This window comes from Bombus huntii, chromosome 14 (genome assembly GCF_024542735.1).
Source record: "Bombus huntii isolate Logan2020A chromosome 14, iyBomHunt1.1, whole genome shotgun sequence".
Taxonomy (NCBI): Eukaryota; Metazoa; Arthropoda; class Insecta; order Hymenoptera; family Apidae; genus Bombus; species Bombus huntii.
The window spans coordinates 9,124,857-9,149,050 of NC_066251.1; the positions used below are offsets into that span (position 1 = coordinate 9,124,857).

Consider the following 24,194-nt stretch of genomic DNA (forward strand, 5'->3'; position numbering starts at 1 on the left):
TGAAATAAAAAGAGCGAATTACTCTCACTAGCCTCGGGGTCGAGCGGCGTTTTAATGGATATAAAATCCATCTACCGTTAGAACTTTCTCGCATCACGTAAAGTTTTAAAGTATAGAACGGAAAATTGCGTTTTAATTGCGTGTTCCTAGCCGAAGGTTTAAATGGGTGCATATTTCACGAGAAATCGATACACAAGTCTTGTGGTGCACTCGTGCTGAAAAAACAAATCGAATCGTTTCTTGAACCCCGTGTAATATACTTCTAAAGCTAACAAATATCTCGTGTAAGAAGCACATTAACATCATTGAATTAAAAGACGTGATTTGATAAAAGACAAACACATGCATGACATTAAAGAACATTATTGACAGCTCTGTGAAAATCCCTTGTTTAACGCAAATTTCAACGCAAAATTTTCAATAATCCGGTAAATATATCATTTCACATTTTAATTATTACACGTGCGGTATTCGAGAATTCCTGATTAAGGTTATAATCATGTTGAAGGGAAAAAAGTTAGATTTCTTGAATCATTCTACCGCTAAAGCCAAGATTCATCTTAACTTCGTCTAAATTATTTCGTTCCCTTAGTTTCATTCATGCGTTATTTAATCCAAGCTCAGTCTTGCTCACAACTATCTCTCTACGGAAATTTACGGAATGCGACGGGCCTCTCTCTTTCTCTCTGTCTGTCTGTCTGTCTATCTCTCTGCCTCTTTGTCTCTCTCTCTCTCTCTCTCTCTCTCTCTTTCACTTTCCCTCCTCTAGGAGAGTGGTTCAAAGAAATTTAATTTCAATGCTAAAGTCAAACTGTCGCGCTTTGACGAAAGAACATTCGTTTGAGTTTATCTTCGATTCTTGTTATCTACATTTTCGCTTTGATTATCTTCCTTGTTCGTCCTTTAGCGTCGTCGCTTCCATCGAAACTTTTACCTTTCATTCTTATTCATGAGCTAATAGGGTATATTACGGGACGTAGATTTAAAGTTTTGACGAAATTTAAATCCTTATACGGAAGCCAACATTGGAAACACTGTTTTAGCTGCAGATTTCCTGCAAATTTTCCATCTAAAAGTTATCGTCAGTTAAACTTTATCAATCGCGAAAATTACCGACGTTTACGTTGCAGAGTTAAGTAACCACAAGTACATGGCAGATTGGTTAAAAAGTAAAAAACAGGAAAAACTAGATTTTGCAGAACGATCGACCTTAAAACGTTTTCCTGGCTGACGATGGCCTTGTTTCCGTAACCGTAATGAGTAATGGGAAAACCAATTGCAATTAGATTCGAATGACGTGATTGCAATGATACCGCTTGCACGATTACTTGTTCTTTAGCCGCATGGTTTGCGAGTAAGCAAACCCTGCTTGCGCTTGGCGCAGTTCCGCCTCATCGTTGCTTCATTATCCGTACTTAACGAAGCTTTTCTGCAAAGCACTACGATCGATTCGAACCAGTTCCTGTGGAAAAATAAACCATCAAGCGGCTGGGAGGAAATATTCCCTATTCACGTTGCCATAGATACGGAATAAATAAAATTATTTTGCAATTATTTCTTGTACCGCTGGAATTTATAACAGCTACATGGTAAATTATTGTATATTGGATATTATTATACTTCCATTGTCCTCTGCCACGGAATTTAAGTCCTCTGACACAAAAGAAAATCGCAAAATTCTGTCAATTTCGTCGCTGATAAGCTACGCAACGGTAGATGTAAAATTTGGAATTAAGAAAAGAGTAAATAGATATAATCTTCACATAAATCAGAGTGCGATTGTAGATTTTTTCACACGTCGTAATGTGTCCGTTCATCATGCGAATAAAAATCTCCAAGCCCCGAAGGAAAGTTGATTTTTCTTTCTTAGTAATTTCGAACTCGCGAGTGATCCTCTCGAAAGAACAGCTCGAGAAAGATCACTTTAAAGTACGTGACGAGAGCAAAGAAGATGCATTTGCATCTCAAACGGCTGAGATTAAGAAGTTGAATCATTCCCGCGTTGCATTACAGTACAGAAGCTTCTTACGGTATGACCAAATGTTCTTCGGCAAAGTAGGTTGCGCGAAACTCGTCCAGGATACTCAGTTTAGAAAGAACTTTCCAGAAACACCTGACAAATTTTAACAGCAACTTCTTCAGACACATTTATTATACGTTATCGATACAACTTGGTAATTGGGTTTTAACGACGTTACTTAAAAGCTTACTGCCTCCTCCGTTTATTAATCGGAATTTTAATCGAAGAATATTTTCTGAATTAAACCGAGAACAATTCTTACATTTCTAATATCTCACTAAATGGAAGCATATTTTATGTACCACGATATTCTCTCGTTTCCTACATTCTGTTGTTTCAGAGAAACATGCCACCTTTCTCCTTTTTTCACAGAAACACGTAGCGAAAATAAAACAAAGCAACGTGATCTTCGAGAAACACGTTCGTCTTCGTAAATCCTTCGATATTGTAAACTTGTTCTACGTTCTCTCTGCGATGCTCTCGCATTTCTGTTCCAACTCTGTTCTAATAATTACAAATAAAAAAGGAAATGAAGATTCACGAAGATATAAGAATTTCTAATTCGACGTTGCGCATCGTCTAACCGATTACTTGTAAATAATTTCCATCATTTTTTGTCGCAGAATTACATTTACAATTTTCCATAGCTGCTCAGATAGAGACAGCTCGAAAAATTCCAATCTATATTATTGCGGCAAATTAATTGCACTTTTTGCGCCAGTAACTAAGCTACAAAATCGCGTTAATATTTTAATCACCTGTTGAGCTGCCATTTCCTAGTCTCGCCATTTCGCTCGGTACAATAACAGTTTTATTAATGGTTCACGTTTTTCATTATGTTACTCTAATGATACATTTACCCCTATTCATATCTGAAGATTTATAACGTGCAAATATCTACGATTCTTTCTCTTTTTCTTAACTTTTACGAATTCAATCGTCTAAAAATGTTCATTGTTAAAACGAATTAAATAATCATGCAAGTTAGCTCTTTTGTTCGGTGAACTTTCAGTTCATAAAATTGCCTAGCGCAATATCCATCGTCGTCCTGTATAATTCAATCGGGTCAGAGAAGGCAGTCCAATTCTAAATCTAACCCGAAATGAAATCTACGTTTCTGAATCCGGTGCAATTAACAGTGCGGTTAACCAATAATCGAATCACAGAGCGTGAAGAGAATCGGCGAAAGAAGATTCAAGTGGTAAGAGGATGAACCTCTTGATATTTCCTTGCGAGAACTTCACAATCAAGTTTTGCAACCGACTCTGAGCAACAACCCTCCTAAGTTGGAAGAGCCACTCAACTATCGAGCACCCACTTGAAAAGTAGAAACTGGAAGTCACATGTTACGATGCGAAACTGCGCAACCAGACCAGAACTTCTACTGCTCCGCCCCCGCATCGCGATATCCCGATAAAACCGCAACGTGCATTCGCACCCCGTGAGCAGACACCCGCGTAACTGCACATCGCCCCGAGCCACACCTGCGAACGCTACTTTGGAAGTTTTCCCGGGACCAAATAATTCTAAAACGAAATTACAGGGAGGCGCGAGTTTCCATCTAAATGGCTGAATTTTGTCGCCTCTGTGCGCTATATTCGTGGAAGGCATGGAACTCACGTTCAAACAACCGAGAAGTAAAGCAGGTGCGGCGCCATCATTTTCAATTAAATATATTGAACGACGACGAGTGACAGCAGCTTTTTCGAACGTGGGAAACGTCGGGAATAAAACAGTGATTTTTAATTCTCGTCCGTGCGTCTTGTATGAATTTGACGATTGTTGCATAAATATAAAGACGTTGCGTTTTTTCAAGTTTTTATCAAACTGTTCCAAATTTCTCTCCTCGATACGAACACTCCGGTATCGTTTCTTAAAATGTTTGTTGCTTAAATTTTCTAACAACCGCAAGTCGAGCCAAGTACGTTAACTTGTATGAACACTTGAGTAGATGTAGTAGGCTTAAAGTTAAACAACTCGATTAATTTAACCAATTAAATTGATTTAAGCCAATCTACTCTAGTCACTCTTATGAGCTATCACTCGATAATATCAGAGGATTAAATATCGTCCATCAAAGGAAAGGATCAAGACTTCAGGGATTCGAATCGAATGATCGTAACTATCTCGGATGTTGGGTTTTCAATGTACATTAATCCGAGGATCTTTTCTTTTGTTTCGATCGTTTTCTGCCGCTGTCGAATCGAAAGATCCGGGCTCGTCTGAACTTCCATAATCCTCACGGGATAAGGCATCAGGTTAAAAAGAGGGTGGCGATGGGAGGGTTACGCCCGATGAAAAGTCGCGACCCAAAGGGTCTTCGATGAGGCTCGCCGTGGCGAGTTCACGGATTACGCTAATAGGAACTCCATGAAATTTATACGAGTAGCAGCTTAAAAGTTCAATTTCTGTTCGTGGCCCCGGCAAAAGACCGAAACGTCGATTCAATTACGATTAAAGGATTAACAAAATGCGTAAGGGTGGCGGGTTACTTTTTTCACGTCTCTTTTTCATTCTCGTTCAGCCTCTTTTTCTTGCTTGGGAACTGGGATATGCTCGTCGAGGATCCTCGAGCATTGCCGAGTCGACTAACTCAAGAGGGCATGATAATCCAACGAGGCTTCGACACTTGACTATCTTGCGGCTTCCATCACCGGTTCTTGCATGTTTCGCTGTGGATTTTCGTCCATGCTTCTGCTTAATCATCTATAATCTATGTCTTTTGTATCGCCGCCTGTGAAATATCATACGGTAGATTCGAGTCCTTTCACGGATGATAGGAATCATTATTTCCACCAATTAAAGTCAGATAAAATCAATATATGCAATTGACCAAATATATGCAGTAGACCAAACTGTAAATGTCAATAGATTTGTAGTTTATTCAATACTAATGATACATAAATGTAGAATGCAACAGATTTCATTGTATCAGAATATTTGCGTTATCTTCGTTACTGACTACCAGAAGATTCAAGAATTTCCTGCAAACTCTTCGAAGCATTGGAAACATGTCAAACAATCTTTTATACTGCTTATTTCGTGCGCGGAATATCAAAGAAAACTCAGCATACTCGGATGATGGATTAAAGATGTAGAAATGTTTCTGTTCTAACAGTGCTGCCTACGTCTCTCGTATTTTCTCTGCGTTCGATATGATCCAATAAAGCAGAAAAGTTTGACTTAAATTTCAGAGTTCGTACGTAGTTGTCGCTAGCTCAGAAGATTTATGAATTTCGGTAATACGCCCTAAATTCTAGAAATGTTTCGTTCAACAGCTTCACACGTAGCTCGTAAATCTTAGCTACAGACCGACCCTTTCTGTTGCAGAGTTTGGGAAAGGACTACTGGTGGGCACCTTGACGAACTTCGAACTGCAAACTGCAAACTCCTAAGTTTGCACGACGGCCAAAGGGTACGATCCTCCACGGAACAGTCTTCGAGTCTTAAATCTATCTAGGATACAGCGATCAAAGTGTTTGTAACAAATGAAGAATACTCCTTGACGCCGTGTAACGCAATACTTCAAATTCAGCCCATAACTATTCATCACTACGCGTACACAGCGCTGAAACTATCACGTCGAGCTCTCTTCGAGCACCGAATGAAAAATTACGCGTCAACATCCATTGCCTTCCCTTCAACGATGAAGTGTTTATTCCAAAGCCTTGGGAAAACAGTATGAAAATGTTGCAAATATCTCTCTCTCTCTCTCTCGATAAATTATACCATTCATCATAAATTGTAGGCGAAAATGTTTATTCGATAAAAATTTATCGAACAAAAAGTGGTTTGTCATCGTCTGATGGACGACTTTTTAACCAGTACGCTTTGGAAATGTTTTATCAAGAATTTGCTACTGTTTAGGCTATCTTTTGCAATTACTGTAACTTCGCAAACGTGCGTGACTTTTTTGAATAAAGGAGAGAGAACAAGAGACGATAGAAGAAAACTTTCGATTGCAGATACCCGCGATAAGACTCGGGTGGAAATAAGTTATTGCCGTTACTTCCACTGCATTATCGATGAAAAGTGTTAACGGACGAATCCAGTGCCAACCGATTTCCAATATCGGCTTCGTCACGAACTTTCGCACATAACTTCGAGAATAACGATGTATAAAGGGGAACCTTGAAATAAAGGAGAGAACAATAATTTGTCTTTCCATCAAAACCGGATTTTCACAAGTTTCTTGGTCTGCAGCCAGATTTTCTTGAGGAATATTTTTAAATAAAGGCAATCCTTCGAGTGACAAAAGGAAAATTCTTAACATGACGAAAACATTATGAGATTGTTAAATCGTCAAAGATCAGGACTGTGATTTTATTATTTGTAAATATCTAATAATAGAATTTATAACCGAAGTACAGTCCTTCAGATACTCACGAAGCGACTTAAAGTGCTTCAACTCAGAAGATTTTTACTCCAAAGATATATACTATTAAAAAAGCGCAATGAAGTGTAATAATGAAATGACCAGAAGCGCCATTAAGTTCTGACATATCGATTATGATTATTAACCAAGAGTTTTAAATTTAACATTTAAAAAACACACACACAGACTCACAGAAAAATATTAGAACAAGGAGGCAAAATCTAGTGAGAAAAATCTTAGAAATAAATACATTATCAAGTTCTATCGTCATCGTCGTGATTAAACCGATCCAAAGGAATCCTTGAGACAAAAAAGAAGGGAAAAGAAGAGATTAAAATATCAACACGAAAAGTACCAAAAAGCTTTTGATTGCTGGTGCTGGGATGCCCCCATGACAAAAGGGAGGCACGTGGTGATGTCTTGTTGTTGTTGGTGTTGCGACAACCTCGGCAGTGCCGGTTCTTCAAGTGCTGGTGCTGGGGGTGTTGTTACTGGTGCATCTGGTGGCAGTGTTGTAGTTGGTACTAACGCCAATAACGCCGGTGGAAGTGGTCTCGGTATTGCTTCCGGTCTTTCTGCGATGCTGTCGTTAGTAGTCGTCACCATCGCTATCAGTACAGGAGAGTGGCTTTTGACGGAAGAGAAACTACCGAAAACTTCATCGAATGCTTCTGTGGAGCCTGACAGCAAAGTTACGTACAGTGGTCTGTGGAGAGTCTGCGTTGCTATAAGTAAGTAGCTTTAACAAAGTTTCTATACCTCACGATACAATTGTAAACACTCAGCTTCGATCAAGCTTATGGTTATATATCCATTGGGAATTTATTTGTAACTTTGTTTTATCCTTCTGGCCAATTATTATTTTCCATTTTTATCTCCTTTGTAATGAAACATTTGCTTTTTAACGAGGAAACGTTCCGTGCTTATTTGTTAACGTTTATTTTTATATACGAAGGCTAATAAATCATTGAATAATTCAATTACTCGCTGCATCCCATTCGCGTGCTAAACAATGAACAAATATAAACTTGGGAATAAGTCGAGAAATATATTTCAGCATTAGCAAAATCCGTAATACTTGAGGGGGTAATATTATGCTAATCTTCATCATTGCTTCCATAAACAAGATACGACATTCCTTATAATTGCCGGAATCAGCTTAATTCGTAATCTGCTTATGAAGTCGAGAAAAACAGCAGAATTACGAAGATTGACTTGGAAATAAATCGATGGCAAAACTGTCGCGATGTGATTTTACTTCTTTAAAAAAAAATAATGCCAAAAATCTCAAAATCATACGCTTAGAATATATACTTGACGATATCTTGTTACAATATAGAATCATAGTGAATTTGAAAAATATATTATGAAGAGTAGAATAACATGGGACGATATCCAGGATGCGAAAGGGGACGAATGACAGTGGAAATTTTTGAAAATTCGCAATAGCATCGATAGTAACAGAGACGCTAAAGAAAATGTTGACTCAACACTTGCCATTGCACTCACCAGCCGGACATACCAGCTCGGAATAGATCAAACGTACGTGTGAATGAAAGCTTCGGCTATCTATTCAAAAAAAAAAAAAAAAAAAAAAAAAAGAGAGAGAGAGAAAGAAAAAAGAAAAACGAGTAAAATACTGAAAATTATTATTACGCAATTTCTTTCCATAGTATTCCACAGTATACTTTCCATTCCGTTTGTCTTTTTATTCTTAAAGCCTTTTTAAGTCAACCTCAATTCCGTGCGAAAGCATTACCAGACACTTTGGAGAATTCGCGAGCGAATTGTAACGACCGATCCGCTTATACTATTCGCATCGTGTTTGAAAAGTGATATCGAAATAGATACGATAGTGGGAAACGATAACGGAAATTGAAAAAAACTCCCGATGAAAGGAAGCACCGTGAAACCGGAAAATTGTTTGGGACCTTCTTTGAAAGTACACCGAAGTACTCCAACGAACAAAATTGTATTTAAGAGAATCTAATTCAGCGTCGTTCGAGCCTTTCCCTAAGCTCTGAACCGTATCAAAGGATAAAGGGGAAAATAAAATAGTTACGTATATGCCGTAGTTGCTTATTAGGTAAAGCGAAAAAATTTCCAAGGAACAGCGTTATACGTTTCGCAGAAAATACCACTGAAACTATGAAAAGATACCTTATATTATAATTTCGTTGAGAAAATGGTTCGCAAAAATTAATTATATAGTAACTTAAGAGAACTTAATTATTATTATCTACGACAAAATTGGGGAGTTTCAAAGAAACTTAATTTTCTTCGTTGAAATAAAAATAAAATAAAATGACCACTGTATTGCACATTGGACTATGTTGGTTAGTATTCAATTCTAAGTTCTCAGGAGAAACTAATTTCCCTCGAACAATGCGAATTAGCTAGCTTCTTCGGAAGAAAATTGAATCACTCCTGTAACACGAAGACCTACAGTTTCTTTTAACCCGTATTTCTACAAACCTTGTTAACCTCTGTGAAAGGATTTTCTACTTAAGAAGTGATAATATCTTCTTTTCAAGATATGCTATGCTATGCTATGATTAAAGAATCTACAAACGAGAGAATGGAATACATTATCTAATCTCATTTTAATCGATTGTCTGGAATATTTTTAAAATTGATACATTTAAATATGTTAATTTAAATGCAAAGACGTGAAGCATCGAAGTAATTAACAGAATGTATAGCTGTTTAATCTTCAAACGTCCGCAGTTGCTTGACGTGAGAACTAACTTCTAGATTCTGTCCCTCTTGGGTATCACGTATTCCTAACTTTTCTACCTGTCGACAAACACTCTCAGTGTCCTGTGGGCTTTCTCGACGTTTCTCTGCGTGAGTGTTAACCATGCACGCTTACAATAATAAAATACAGCTTCAATATTATTGGCGACAACAGATATCGATAATACATCGAATTAAACCGTATAAAAGTTAAGATTAAAATAAATAATGATAAAACGAATAAATATGAAATCGAAATTGTATTGAAATATCGCGCATCATTTGGATGACTTTATCGTGTTTTAATCACATTATATCGTAAACTAAATTAAAAGTTTCAAAATATAGCCGAGCGAATGTGCAAAGATAATAAAATGAAAACGAATTTTCGATATCATCTGCTAGAGATAGGTATCTAATTCAAATGAATACGAGTTTCCGTTTTGTCATCACACCATCAGTTTATTTTTCATTTTTCGTTCATATTCAGTTTATTTTTCAATCGACACTATTTCCAGAGCGATAAATGCCGCAGTACTAAACGTTTCTGTCCGAGTATTTTCTTTTTTAATGGAATTATTTTACCATAAATTCATCTTTTTCTATAGTACAATTAAACTAAAATCATTTCTAATTTTAAAAGACAAATAAAGCTATTAATTTTAGTTTAAAATATTTTCGAAACTATTTTAATTAACTCTCATCCATACTCGTAAGGGAACGTGGACGTTCTACGAATAAATTTCACGACTAACTTGTGCACTTAAAAAGTAGATTTTTCATTTCGACGATTCGAGATATCGCCCTCAATTTCACAGTTTCAACTGTTTTGCATAGCCGTTTGTGAACTTTTCTTGAATACTTAACCAACAGGACTTACGAGATCCCTCGAGTAACGTTATAGCTAGAGTTTAGTGCATACTATTCTTAAGGCTGGATAGTACCATCTGTTTCTCCTGGCATTTGTCTGTCGCGGTCCTCTCTCTGCTTTACAAGTATTCATGAAATTTTTATCTTAATTATCTATTTGATATTCATGGTATCATCGCGAAGTGATATTAAAGTTAAAAATATTTTCATAAAGTCAACAAATACACGAAAAAGATTAATACAAATAATTAGAACGTTCATTTCGCCAACAGTAAACAAATCCCAGGATTTTATGTATTTTTCTAGCACTTTTAATTTCACGGCTACACAACACGTAGTATTATATCTTATGCATGAAAATTATAAATCGTTTCATCCTCTGTTAACTTTCATAGGTACGACACTGCTGGCAAGCTACATGCAGGTCCAGCCTTAGCTGCATTGCTAGACACGTAGGTCTACGTGCTTCAACCTTTGAATATTAATGTCTAAACGGAGCCGAGATACCGCTGAAATATTCCTCCACTATAACTTGCAGTGTTCTGTCAATGTACCAACTTTATCCATTATTGTCCTACCATTAATTGATTATGACGTGGTTCAATCTGTGTTATTACCATCCTATTATTATCATAATGTGGCAAGGAAAAAACGATTTCTATGCATAATGTCTTGATAATCTCGTTAACCATAGTTGAATATGAGACGAACACAATAGGTTGAAAGTATTCAGAGATACCTTTGGCGGCTGATTGCAAGCTTCTCAAGATCTTTCTGTTCTCAAAAGCAAAAGATTTCCCTCGGCCAAGGAAAACAACAGAATGGCATTTAACTCATAATACTTGAAAAGCATTTTGCCTTTACCATTCCACTTTGCTATCTCACAACAGAATTTAGATATACTTGTACATACATTACGTATACTCTACACGCGACACAGTGAAATGCCATTCCTTATGTTCCTTGATAAGAACAATTTATTTTAATTTTACTGCTCCATGGCTATACATTTCCGTATCGTGATCTGAAATTGTATCCTGTTGCTCTATACGATTGCCATAACTTTAAATAATCAACTTAACAATTACATACATCCAATTAAAGTAAACGGATGAATCAATATGTACCCAAAATAAAGCTACGGTCTTTTCTCAGATTCTATCACGCGAATATCCTTCAACATCTTTAATACAAGTATAATATAAACGTTCAAATAATTTCGCGAGTCTTATTCTACCTATTAACAAATTTCATAAATACATCCCGAGCAATTACCACTCCACTCTTCGTATATTAATAACCGAGACACAAACAGAGAATTCCTCATTAATTTCTTCTTCCATTTATCCAACGTAAAAACTCATCAAGCTATATCAATACAGGGTAATAATCTCCACGAAACAAAGGTGAATCATCGTTGATTTCCAGTATAAACGCTTCTTATCCTGTTCTTTATCCATTCACCAGGCACCGCTGAGATTTCAGTGAGTACAGGGGCGAGGGCAGAAAGCATTTAACTGGTAATATTCGCGAAGCGTTCTGTGATTCCGGTCCAGGCTCTCTCGATAGGAATGACGGCATGGAATGGGAGAGGATCTGAAGGAGACGAGTACAGTGGGTCGGAAATGACTCGTTACCGAGGGCACCGGAAACCGCTCTCCTTTTGCTGCCGCCATCGCTCGGCCTCCAAGCAGTTCCACGCCTACCAGGAGCGATGCCCCCTGGCTATGCCAGCAGATAAAGAAAAAAGAGCGAAAAAAAGCAAGAACGAGAAGGAAAAGAAATAGAAGAGCCGATGGTGGAGAGCTTCGTCCTCATCCAACTACCGGATAACTTCTTATCTCGGTCGAAGAAACTCGAATTTTGTAGATTGAGGCAAAGACGAAGAGATCGAGAAAGAAAATTGCGTATAAAACATAGCCTATTTAGTCAGAAACGATGGTCGCTTGTTTCTCTTTTTCGATTTAGGCTACTGATTCGCAGACGTTCTCCTCTCTTATGCTAGTCTGTATTCTTCCAAGGATTATTCGTTTTATGATAATTACATTTTGCGATATATCGTTCGTAACCATTTCGTTTTGCAAAGAATGAAGGTTATTCGAAGGTTTTAACTGGTTACGCAAGTATCCACGGTGAGAAATTAATGTGGCTTTAATGCTTTCATGCGAAGCTTAATGCCACTATGGAACCGTGCTTTTCTTCGGAAGCCCGTAGGAAGGATTTATGATGCATCTCACCCCGTTAATTCTGTTAATCTTAGAATCTTCGTTGCGCTTCAGTACACAATTTTGCAACTTGTTGCGAAAGTCAGCCAAACCTTTTTGTTCCCCAGTACTTAACAGAGTTGCCAGTGCGTTTATCATTATTTCCTGTGAAAACTATCAAACTTACGACTCTTGATATTAAAATTCTTTTTATATATTTAACATCGAATCGTTCGAGTGTCTAGCAATTTTTAATATCAACGTACCAGTAATACAAGCAACTCGTATGTATTCCATGATATCATATATGTATTTCACGGATACGATGATCCACTTCTTTAATTCTCCGATCCTCTGATATTTTTGTGTATAAAAAAGATAACACGCGAGATGTGAAAGAGAATTTTTTCACAGAGGCAACGAGACATAAACGTATCAGTATCGTGTGACATTAAATTCACCGAAGACAAATCTGATATTGTTATCCAATAGGAGGAGCACGCATATACGCGGTTGCTACGTTAAAACTCGGTTTCTGTGACAAATGCTTCTGGGTATTTAATAGAGTAATCGTGCCAGGGTAGTGTCTTCGTAACATGTCCAGGTAGCCAGACCCGTTTGTTCCAATTAGCCACGCTGATGTTAAATAATGTCACGCCGCGCCGGGGAAACCGGTCGCACAATGTGCCGGCTACTCCCACAGCAGTTGTACGCTGGATGATCCCTATTTCGTTGTAAACTTCATCTTCAGTCCGTAGTCTCGCGTGGCTCACTACGAATCCCGTTTCTTCTTTAAATGGCCATCAGAAAATCGAAACGTTATTAGACTAGAACACGAAAATACGTATCTGCCACGTATTCCTATTTCTCGGAAATTTCAACGGCTTGAGAAATGAAAGTCCTTTTTAATTAAAGTGCTTATAACATGCTTTTCAATTAGACCCGTAGATTGAAAAAGTTTCTTTCCATCTGGGACTTTTGCACATCAATTCGTTCTCCGCTTGACCGAGATTTGATAATTTTCGTGCTACATAATACGGAAAACAGAAGATAAAGTCACTGTTCAGATTGAAGTTGCCTAAGTTCAAGCGACCCGGAGTTGTTGGAATAATTTCTATAATTTTCTAAAATAATGTTTCTAATTTCTCTGGACGCAAAAATGTTGAAAGCAACGTGAAACATTCTATTAATTATGCTCTTATTTTGAATTCTCTGCAGACGAGTGTGATGTACAGTATGTAATATCGTAACGAGTTACATTTATGAGAATGGCACACAGAAAATTTAAACTAAACGAATTATATTTTCATCGTGAGTAAATTTAATTAAAGAAACAAGAACTTTAAATGAAGCCGTAATAAACAAAATTCAGATCTTGTATAATCTCTGTCTCTGTCTCTCTCTCTCTCTCTCTCTCTCTCTCTCTCTCTGCCTCTCTCTCTCTCTTCCCTCCCCCTTTGAGTTTAACTTGTAAACTTACAGATCATAATAGTGTGCAACCATAATTATTTGACAAACTTGGAAACATACCTCCATTTTTAATTAAGAAAGAATACTGTTCCTATGTGCAATATTCTCTATACTAATAATTAATATGTCCAAAATTTAATTACAATATGCGAATTTCTAGAATAGATGGCCGCATTAGCCTGCCAGCGGAAATTAGACAATATGGAGTCCAGCAGAAGTTGCCGAGTTGAAAAAATGAAATTCTCCGACGAACAACTTTAATTCTTCATTAGCAAAACTTCTTATTATATTCGAAATATATTCCCAAAATGACCTTCCTAATCATAAAATACCACGTATCTGCATATACTTCACAAACTGTCTAACCGAAACTTTCGCGAATTTTCCAGTGTCAGAGGCAAGCAGAGGTTTGAACACATAAAACCTTTTCCAGATTCTGACGCTTTAAAATCACTCTTGCGCCCTACGACAAACATATTTCAACAACTTTCACAAATATACAGATGGATGTAAGAGCCCGCTTGGGACAAGTTCTATTTGCCACCAAAAACCAAAGTACATAATAATACTATTACGACCAAGTTACAGCCATCTCGATCATTGAAATGGTTTCATAAGAATCCGATAGAAATTACGCAATCCCATTTGAGGGTACAATACGCCTCACTGAAAATAGGAGGCGCTGCTCTCGAAGAAAAACAAAATTGCCAAAATGAGAAGTTGGCAAAGGGGCGCGTGTTTCCAATTCTCCCATGTTACGCTTAAACGACGACTGCAGTGCATAGTCGAACCGCGGAGTACGCGAACGCGAGCAAGTTATTATTTCTGTTATACGTATACCTCTGTCAGTGGGCACGCCGGCAGCGAACATGGAATATCGATTCTCAACTGTCGAAGGTAGGCAATACGGCCGACTTCCGGCACAAGCCGGAAATGACTGTTCCACGCCTGCCAACCCAATTCCCCGTTCTCCGTTTTCTCGTACCCATAGCAGCCGCAGCGAGCTGCGTAACTATAAAAGCCCGACGCTTTGCGTTCCCTTGCGAATGATTTCGAGAAACGCTTTGATAGTTAGATGCACCACCTCGGCATTTGTTCCAAAATACCGAATGGCAAGCATGTTTAACGATCGACGCTTGATACGCGCGTGCCTGTAATCGGCAGGAACGCGAATCCCACTTTTTAATGCCCCGTAACGCGTAATAGTTTCGGTTTAATGACAATTACCAAAAGTAAATACGCTGGAAACACGGTCGCGCTTCGCCGCCTGTTTCAGCTTAGTTTCGGCATCGAGTAACGGAATGTTCGATGATTTGCATAACGTAATTATTTAGTGCGCGGCTCACCGTTTAATTTGGGTACGATGTTACAAACAAGTGATTTATGTTATTTATCTTTGCGGTAATTGTCCAACTTCTTTGCTTTGGTCATTTATTTATATACATTTTTCGTTTTGTTTTGGAAAATGTTATTAGGAATATCAAAAAGTATTCTTTACGCAAACCTTTTATCGTTATCGAACGTTATTGTTTGGAACTGTACATACCGATTTGTCGATTGTATTAATTTTAAAACATATGGGGAACGTTGTCGGTACGAAACGAATCAATAGATTGGTTCGTAAAGATTTTCAAATTGAAATGAATTACGATCATCGTACTTGTTTGCGTAAAGTAGAGCTGTTTAGATGGAAGTAATGATCGATTCATGGGTTGAATGTTCGTAAAACGTGTTTATTGAAAAAACGCGCAAAAACTAAAGTAGCTTTGTTAGTGGAACGGAATTACAAACGAGCATTTCAACTTTAGAACGTTATAAAAGCATACATTTGTTGTTTTCGTGAATTTAACGATGCGAAATAGCGTTTCTTTGATTCATATTTGAAAGGCAGTTTTATAAATCTCTGCCACAGTACCGTAGCCATACATCATACGCATATAGCGTACGACAATCTTTCAATCGTGACAAGATCTACTTCGCAGAACTTTGATTGAGGGTATTCCTTTCGTACGCTCTGTAAAAATGTTGCCCGACGATGTTTGCGCTTTACCGCTTCCATATTTTAACCGATAACTAAAATATTTGATAAGCCAAGTACATATTAGTCCTTTCTTTTTACCTTTCGATTTCACAACATGAATGTGGACACTGATTTTTGGACGTTTCACGAGGATCCGATTTCGCACCCGTTTCTAAACTTTACATCAAATACATGAACCGTAAATAACGATTGGATGAACATGAAGGGATTTATGCAAAATTTACTGACTGACAATTGACCGAATTTCACAAATATTTGGATGTTAAAATTAATCCGTTGAATGACAAGTTTTTAAACGCCAAATAAAAATAATAAATAAACGCCAAATTGAAACTAGCTAATTGCTAGAGAAGTACATTGACTCGCTTTGTCTAAATATACATTTTATTGCTTTATCTGAGAGAAAAGTTCTTTCATCCTTATACTATACGTCCCACTTATTAAAAAGAAAACTCGTTGCATGACATACATCTTGAAACGAACGCATCCGGAAACATCCTTCGATCATCTGCAGATGATATTAAAATAGAGACATATCTCGCGTTCTATTTACGTGAAGCTATTGCAAGCCTGTCATTGCAGTAAGATTTGCCGTAGAGAGATATCGATCGCGATAAATCAAATCGTATAAAACAGAACCATTGCGTTGTGACGAACGACTGGTCTAATAACGCGACATCGAAGTAAAGTGTGCGAAACTCACAAGTCAGGGGTTATCGCTCTTTGCCATACGGTTCGTTTCAATTAAATCTAAAATTGTGAGGGAAACGTGAAAGATAGTACGACGACGAGAAGAAAGATGATTTACTAGTCCAAGTTTTATAAATTACATTCATGCGCTGCTTCCCCTTTTCACTTTGAATTCGTCTAACTTTTCCCTCGCGACTCCCTTTGAACATTTCCATTTTTACATAGTTAGATGACCAAAAGATAATTATGTTTTTAGTTCTCTTATTACTGTCTCCTTTTCAAGATCGATACTAGACCAGCGAATACATCGTCACACGCATAAATTTTAGTTTAAAAGACGAAAATTAAGATTCGATAGATCAAACCATCGAGTTTTTCCTCCGAGAAGTTAAATTTCTGTTTGACACCATCGTCTTTAAATCTGATTCAAAGGTGAAATAATAATATTTGGTCAATACAGCAGTAGAGGAGATGATTGAATACCACAGTCCACGTCGAATTTCGATATTTCTGCAATTGAATTTAATTGCTTTATATTATGATGGAAATAATACCTCGTTTAACGAAAGTATTAATGAACGTCTATCCAGAAAAATCACGTTTCCCTCCCGAAGACTTCCACGATTCTGAGTGCGCGGCCCAAGTATTACTTTATTGCATCGCTTCTCTTGTTATCAAAAATAAATAAAAGCAGAAAGGAAATTATTGAAAAAAAAAAGAAAAAAAGAGGTAACCCATATAGAGAAGAATGAATGGTCGGGTAATACTAGTAAATGTAAATCGTACGATTCGCGTGACAGAACAAGTTTGTCGGAAATCGAAAACAACCGTGTATAATTGCTCCGAGGTTTCAACGACGAGGAAGCGTCTAATTCGCGCATTTTCTACACAACGTGTCAGGTAATAAAGAGAAAAAACGGAAAGCTACAATGCGATGTAACGTTATTAACGACCACCTGTGTTCTGGCGACAATGGAATATAAAACACGAGAGCCATAAAGCTAGAAACCGGAGAAACGAAACACTCGTTGCGCATCGCCGCTGGAACTTCCAACTAAACGCGTAACTAAAAAACAGGCGACGAATTTATTTTGGTACTTTTTCGATATGGTCAAAATAGACTACAGAGGCTTGCGCGTATCGCAGATGCGAATGCAGGTCAGGATACGAATCACTTTCTTTTGTTTTCTAGGCTCCCGCATGGAATACGAATGCTCGAGCATCGACTATTTTCCAAACGAGGAATACAGCCCAGATCCCAGCGATTCAACGATGGCAATACCATGTGAGTACCAATGAGACGCGGATCGAGTATATGGGACGTGTGCCTTTGAAGGGGGTTGATTAGGTGTCCTCTGTCCGGCACTGAACTCGAGTGTGACACGCTCCGTAAAATATTCGGCGGGAAAATGCTTTCAGCCGGGAGGATGTTCCATCCATGATAAACTGGATCCGACAATTTGTCCATCCCGATTTTCACCCGTCCTTCGGAACCTCGTTCTTCTTCTTCCATCGTTCGCTGAACCGTGAGAAAGAACAATACGAAATTTCAGAACATTCTTCCTTTTTTTCAACGTTTATTCATACATCAATTATTTCTTACGGGATTTTTCACTGTAATTGAAATAATTTTTATTATATTATCGTTATAAAGCGCTGGTGATTGTTGGTATTTTATGCATAGAATTTATGATTTTTACGGGGATTGTATTACAAACATTCGTTGTTACGCTTTTGACGTGAAATTTTTGAAAATAACGACGAATTGCGTGGATATGATAGGATTTATTCAAAGTAAGTTAAAAATGTTTGAAACAGTAGTGTAACAACATACATTTAGTTTCGTATTCGACTAAGTTATATTTTCTTTCCCTGACAGGAATGCTTTTATAACCTCGAAATATGTATTGAGTTTTGTATGGTGAAATATGGCAGTGAAAAATAGAAGGGAAAAGTAGCGAGGAAAAATAACAGCAAGCTGAATCACGCCATGATTCTCAGGCTAATTATTTCTACCGTAATAAATTTTCATTTTATTCTGAAATCCTTTATTCGTTGAACAAAGCAAAATATATTCCTACAAATCTCATCGGTATCCTCGTATCTACGCGTAATGATCAAAGGATAGTTGAATGAAGGGAAGAAAAATTTCGGCAAGGAACTTTTCCCATTCGTCGAGCCCGTCATACTCATATTTTTTACCTAGATGCAGTTACCAAGTCGGCAATGTTCTTCTTCGCTGCAACATCGCTGCTGGTGGTAGCCGAAGTTTGTTACTTCACGGCTCACGTTACTCACCCGAGACACAGACTTTGCGTCTTTGTCGCCGGCGTAGTCTTCATAGTTTCCGGTGAGTAATAAAGTACACCAAGCTTATATTGCACCTAATACTTTGCGCACACTAACTTTCTGAAAAAGGGTTATGAATACAGAAAGCAGAAAAACAAGCGGTAACTTGTTGGTTCGTATAACGTTCAAAATAAAAAAATACACAGTGTATCTTGTAGAAAAACAAGCCAATCGAAAGATGGTAACTATTGTATGAAATTAAACTTCGTTGTGTTATAATAGAACTACCAATTTTTAAGATAAAAAGAAGAGATCGTAAAATAAATTTCAATGAATTTCGTGGATCTAGTATTATCTTTTTGTTCATTTAAATAACATCGTTGTAAGATTTTATTCGAGTTAGAAGAAATTTCGAAACTATTGTTTAAAAAAAGATCTTGCAGAAGATGGATAAAAAAACCTAAAAAATTATTAAACTACCAAAGGATTAGAGCATAAAGAAAGCGTCTTTCTGGAGCAATTCCGCTTTGAAAAACGCGCATTGCGTTGTAGAATCGTTTTCCTGAGTGTAAATACAGAAAATTCCACCTCGCTTTTCAAATATTACGCGTTCGATGTACACAGGCTCACCAAAGTATTCGAACAGTTGTAGATAGCTTTTCTGAATATATCACCTGTGTTATACGAGACATTTTGAAATTTCATTAGCACCGTTACAAAACTCGGCTATATTACACCGTTCTCGAAGACGAGTTTATGTACGGATCAGTAGGTTAAATCTACATGTAATGTCCACCTTCGTAAATATACCACGCACGAAGATGGATTAAAGTTTAAATAATCGCGTTACCTAAGCTGTTCAGAGCCCGTGAAATTGTCGCCAGAACTGCTGCAGAGAGATAACGTTCAAGTTATTAAATCGGTTTCCCTTTCAGGTTTGTTAATGCTGGTAGGAATGGTGATGTACATATCTGTGTTCAAAGCTGAAGTCGGTAGCAAACTTAGACCAAGGTCGTCGTTTCAGGTGAGTCAAATATCCAAAACTCATTTGATGTTCACATCCCCAAATAAAGAAAAGAGAAAAGGAAAGACCATATTATTTTCAATCGATATTAATCTCAATATATTTAATCTCAAGTTTCAGTCTGGTGGGAATTTTTTACATTTTACAAATTTCCGAAAAAATAAAAGTTTGTATCTCATTTGAAACGTAGAAATCTCGAATAAAAATTTCCAATGGGGGAATTTTAGTTGAAATCATAGCCTAACCGTGGAATATCATACGGAACGACGAAATTCTCGGTCTCATATTTCCTTGAGTGCCATTAGATTACTTCTTATCTGTATCATTGCCCGTGTGAATGAATATCTTGGACGCAATCTTGCGATTTCAGGGACCACCCTTCACCTACAGGTACGGATTCTCATTTTTGCTGTACGTGAGTGGCTTCATCACGACCGAGGTCGCTGGAACTTACGCCATTTTCTTGTATATTTCTTGGCACCAGAAAGAACTGCTACGGAGAGATTCCAGGCGAAAAAATTACGGGGTTGGTAGTATTAGCTTCGTTTCTACGACTTCGTAAGATCGGGCTGTGCTCGCGTTCGGAAACTTGGACCGAATTAACATCCGCTTAAAAGTTTTCGTGATACGAATCGCAGTCGTTAGTCTTCGTTTGGCAGAATATCAAAATATCGAAACTATTTGCCTGGCTCATCAACAGCCAAGTGGTGAAATAATACAAGCGTATCGCTTTCCACTCAAATTAGAATTTCTTTAAAATTTTGCAATTTTAATATAATTCTAATGCACATTCGTCGATTGGACGTGATAAATTTTCTACAAATACTTGAAAGTCTTTATCACTTATACCGCAAACTTTGCGCCTCTCACTTTGATAACTCGCAATCAACGTGCTCTTTTCTTGGTTCGCGCGTGTGCTCGGAATTCTTGAAACTTTCAAGGTGTATAAGTTATTCTTCTAAAAAATTCAGCTACAATCTCGTGCTTTCAACGATAAAATAAAACTCGCGCAAATAAACTTCCAACCCAGCTGAATACGGATAGTTGAGTCTCTTGAATGCCAACTAAAAATTTGAACGTGAAGCTTATATTTTCTATGGTGAAATTTAGATGATATTTTCCAAACGTAATTAATAACTGTTTAAATATTAACGGATAATTGTAAGGCTGGGTTTTGCTAAAACGTAATTCACAAAGATATATTCTGTCCAAGTTAAATTACTCGTTTAATATCTATATAATAGAGTACGAAATGTTCTGCATAAACCCCCATCTGCACGCAATTTAATAAGTGCTCGTGCAAAATTTTACTCAAGAACGTAGCTCGCGTGAATTACATTTCGAGACGAGTTTAACTTAAATTTAACGAACGTTGTGCTACTTTGAGACAATATTATGAGTACCAACAATGGTACATTAATATGATTACGAAGCGAATAATGTCGGAAGAAAAAAGTATATAAATTTTCTGAAAAATGTACGAATATTTCTACGTGCTTTTCACCATTGCACGATTAAATCTTTCATCCTGCTGTCAATTAACCAACTCGGCGCGAATTCAGCGACTTATTTTAACTGAATTACGATCCGGCAGACTAGGAGTTAAATTACATTTAACTAGTAAATAGACACCTGAATGAAAACGAAGCGAAACGCGAGGCAGAGGCAAGTGTTAGCTCTCGGCCTCCAAGTACCTGGGATCTCATTCGCGCAATGCTATCGCACTCAGGAAACAAGTGACACTCTTGACTTCGCGTCCCCAGGTAGTTTCCACCGCACAGAGTAAAGATTAAAAGCATTGGTTCTCTTGTATAGTACTGCTTTGAAATTTTCCCTGCGAGGATGCTCGACAAGATACGTGAAACATACATAAAACTTGCCAAATTGAATTGAAAATAGAGCAAGATGATAAAAGGCAATAAAGGGTTATAATTAAAGCAATACGGTGAAAATAAAAGAAGTTCATATATATACATAATATAATCACGTTTCAATCTCAATAAACGTCTGTGTATCAATTTTGTCAAAAATTTCAACATGTTTTTAGTCAAAGAACGGGAATCGAAGTCCGAAATATCGACGAATTTGGTATCTTTAGTGCTAAGTATCGCATCGAATATTAACGCGTGACGCAAAAAGCAATCAGTTAAACATGACACAGTTGTACCAAACATACCTGTTGCGGTATCTGTGAGTCTAGTATACTATAGCGGTAACATAAGCTAGCACAGTTAAAGCTTTACAACTAACTTAAACCTACGACCCGATAGAATGAGATACCCTCGAAAGTCATTTCAGAGATTAGAACGCATACTCGTAGAACTTTATTAAGCCATTTTAATCCAGCTAGAGTTTCCCACTTGCACGTGCTTCGAAATGCAGATATTAAAGGTAAACATGCCTCATAAGAGAGGGAAAGAGGGAGGTGTTCTTTAGATTCACCATTGGATTAAAAATGCTTTCAATCGATTTACTTTTATCCCTCGTAATAGATCAATTTTTTTAATCGGATAAAAGGAACAGACGCGCGACGAAATAAGTGTCAGGATAAATAATAAAAGAAGGAACGAGCGAAAAGGGAACAAGATAAACGCCGGCAGTGCGTCGAAAAGCAGGAAGAGGAAACACAATAAAGAAAGGAAAAGAACAATTCGCGACCTACAGTGATCCGTGTGGCCTCTGTTAACATCGAGCTGGATTCATCCCCTTTATGTCAGTGGAAATGCAATACTCCCGTGTAGTAAAACCGATGCAAGTGGAATAGGTCAGTCATACATCGACCATCAACCTTGTCCCTTCCACATATCTCTACGTATGTATTATACGTGTATCTACACCTATATCATTTTATTTCTCCTTGTAAATTTTTGCAGTTACATTTATTTTACTTCCTCGCTTCGTCCGTCGTAATTTCTCTGAATAATCGTATCTTCGATCTTTTTCCTCCTCCAAAATTCAAGCTGCAAGAGATTCTCACGTATTTTCTACAGAAACACAGCGAGAAATATTTGAATCAAAGGGACTGAATATTCTTTCCAAAACTTCGCTCGATACAATTACGCAGATTGGGGTTTAATGTATCTTTTATGCGTTTGACCTAATTCCCTGCTAAAGCAATCAAACTTAACGCTTCCGGTATTAAACGAATAACCTTATCGTTCGTATATGCGTTTCCTCTTTATTTAACTCTCATTTTGACGTGTTTTACTCAAAGATAATAAGAGATAATTGTCATTACGCGGAACAGAGATCCGTTTGTTTGTTCATAACGTCTCTTTTCAGGGCGTGTATCACTTGGACAATCACCACGTGCATCATGCAAATCACGCGACTATAGGCCACAGTGGTTTCCTCTGCGAGAGGCATCAGAAGAGATACTTCTTCGGCAGGGATTCGGTAGATCATGTTGACTTCGACGAGTTCTTACCGCCGCCTCCGAATTTGGAATATCACGACCATTTTTCCAGGCAATTTCCTAGGGACCTCACCACGCAGACGGTAAAAAAGAAAACGAGAAAATGGAATACAAAAATGTTTAATTAGACGGAATAGTTTCATTTTAACGTTAATTTCTTTTTCACGTTTCCTCTACAAAATATAGCATTGAAATAAGGTTAAAATAAAAGACAGACTGAAAATGTAATTGAAAGAAAAATTGCGATTAAAATAAAAATATTACGCGTTAACCGAAAAGATTACATTTCTCAGACGAATTTCATACTTCGTAGCTTTGGAATTTCATAAATCTTTAGTACTTTAGAATTCGATAAATTAATTAATCGCAGGTCAGTACGACAGCCGATGTCCTGCAGGAAGAGGAAGAAGAATACAGTCCCAGTGTTCAACACGAATTCGTGACGTTTGATCTTGACGAACCTCTACCTCCCCCACCACCAGTTAGGGGTGGTGAATGGACCTTCGACACATTGAGAAAAACGACTCCCGTCTGATATACCGTCAGGTATATTTATTCGTCTCTCTTTTTACCTTCTCCTATCATATTTGTCATACTATTTCTCTTTTATCGAGCGTTTAATTATATCGTCATATCAGTTTCCGCAACTCGTATCGCGTAACATGCCCATGATTCATAAAATTCCTCATATAAAAAGTCATGTAACGTTTGGTTAAATTGGCAATTAGTACTTTATACTACATTCGAAACATTTGATTCAAGGAAATGTAATTGACTGTATCTTAAATTTATCTTGAAATTTAAGGTATTGTTAATTTCGTTTCTAATTATGAAGTTTCTATAGGACTAAATTTATTTGAAATTTGTTTCAAATATATGCATGCACGTTAAAATTTCTATTTAAAATCGATGTAAATTTCTTTGGTATTCGAAGACCGCCTAGAGAGGAGACAGAGGAAAAAGGATTCCCTTACGTTAAGAGAAAGGGTAGAAACTTTACAACAGAATATATAATGCAAAATTCATCGCAGATAAAATCACGAATACGGTCCGAAATGAA

General features: G+C 37.3%; 1 protein-coding gene across 4 annotated transcripts in view; it reads left to right on the forward strand.

Moving 5' to 3' along the window:
- Window positions 1–24,194, forward strand: part of LOC126873066 (voltage-dependent calcium channel gamma-7 subunit) — a 76,363-nt gene that overhangs the window by 13,534 nt on the left and 38,635 nt on the right. For 3 of the 4 annotated variants that reach the window (XR_007692293.1, XM_050633559.1, XM_050633558.1), the window contains 7 exons: window positions 5,351–7,126; window positions 17,599–17,691; window positions 18,613–18,756; window positions 19,631–19,719; window positions 20,090–20,245; window positions 23,002–23,217; window positions 23,505–23,680. Coding sequence is in view for 3 of the 4 variants with exons in the window: in XM_050633559.1 (XP_050489516.1) it covers window positions 6,787–7,126; window positions 17,599–17,691; window positions 18,613–18,756; window positions 19,631–19,719; window positions 20,090–20,245; window positions 23,002–23,217; window positions 23,505–23,669 (1,203 nt within the window). In the remaining variant the exon portion in view is untranslated. Of the gene's footprint in view, window positions 1–491; window positions 5,260–5,350; window positions 7,127–17,598; window positions 17,692–18,612; window positions 18,757–19,630; window positions 19,720–20,089; window positions 20,246–23,001; window positions 23,218–23,504; window positions 23,681–24,194 lie in introns of those variants that run through there. The other variant, XM_050633560.1, reaches the window with a different exon arrangement.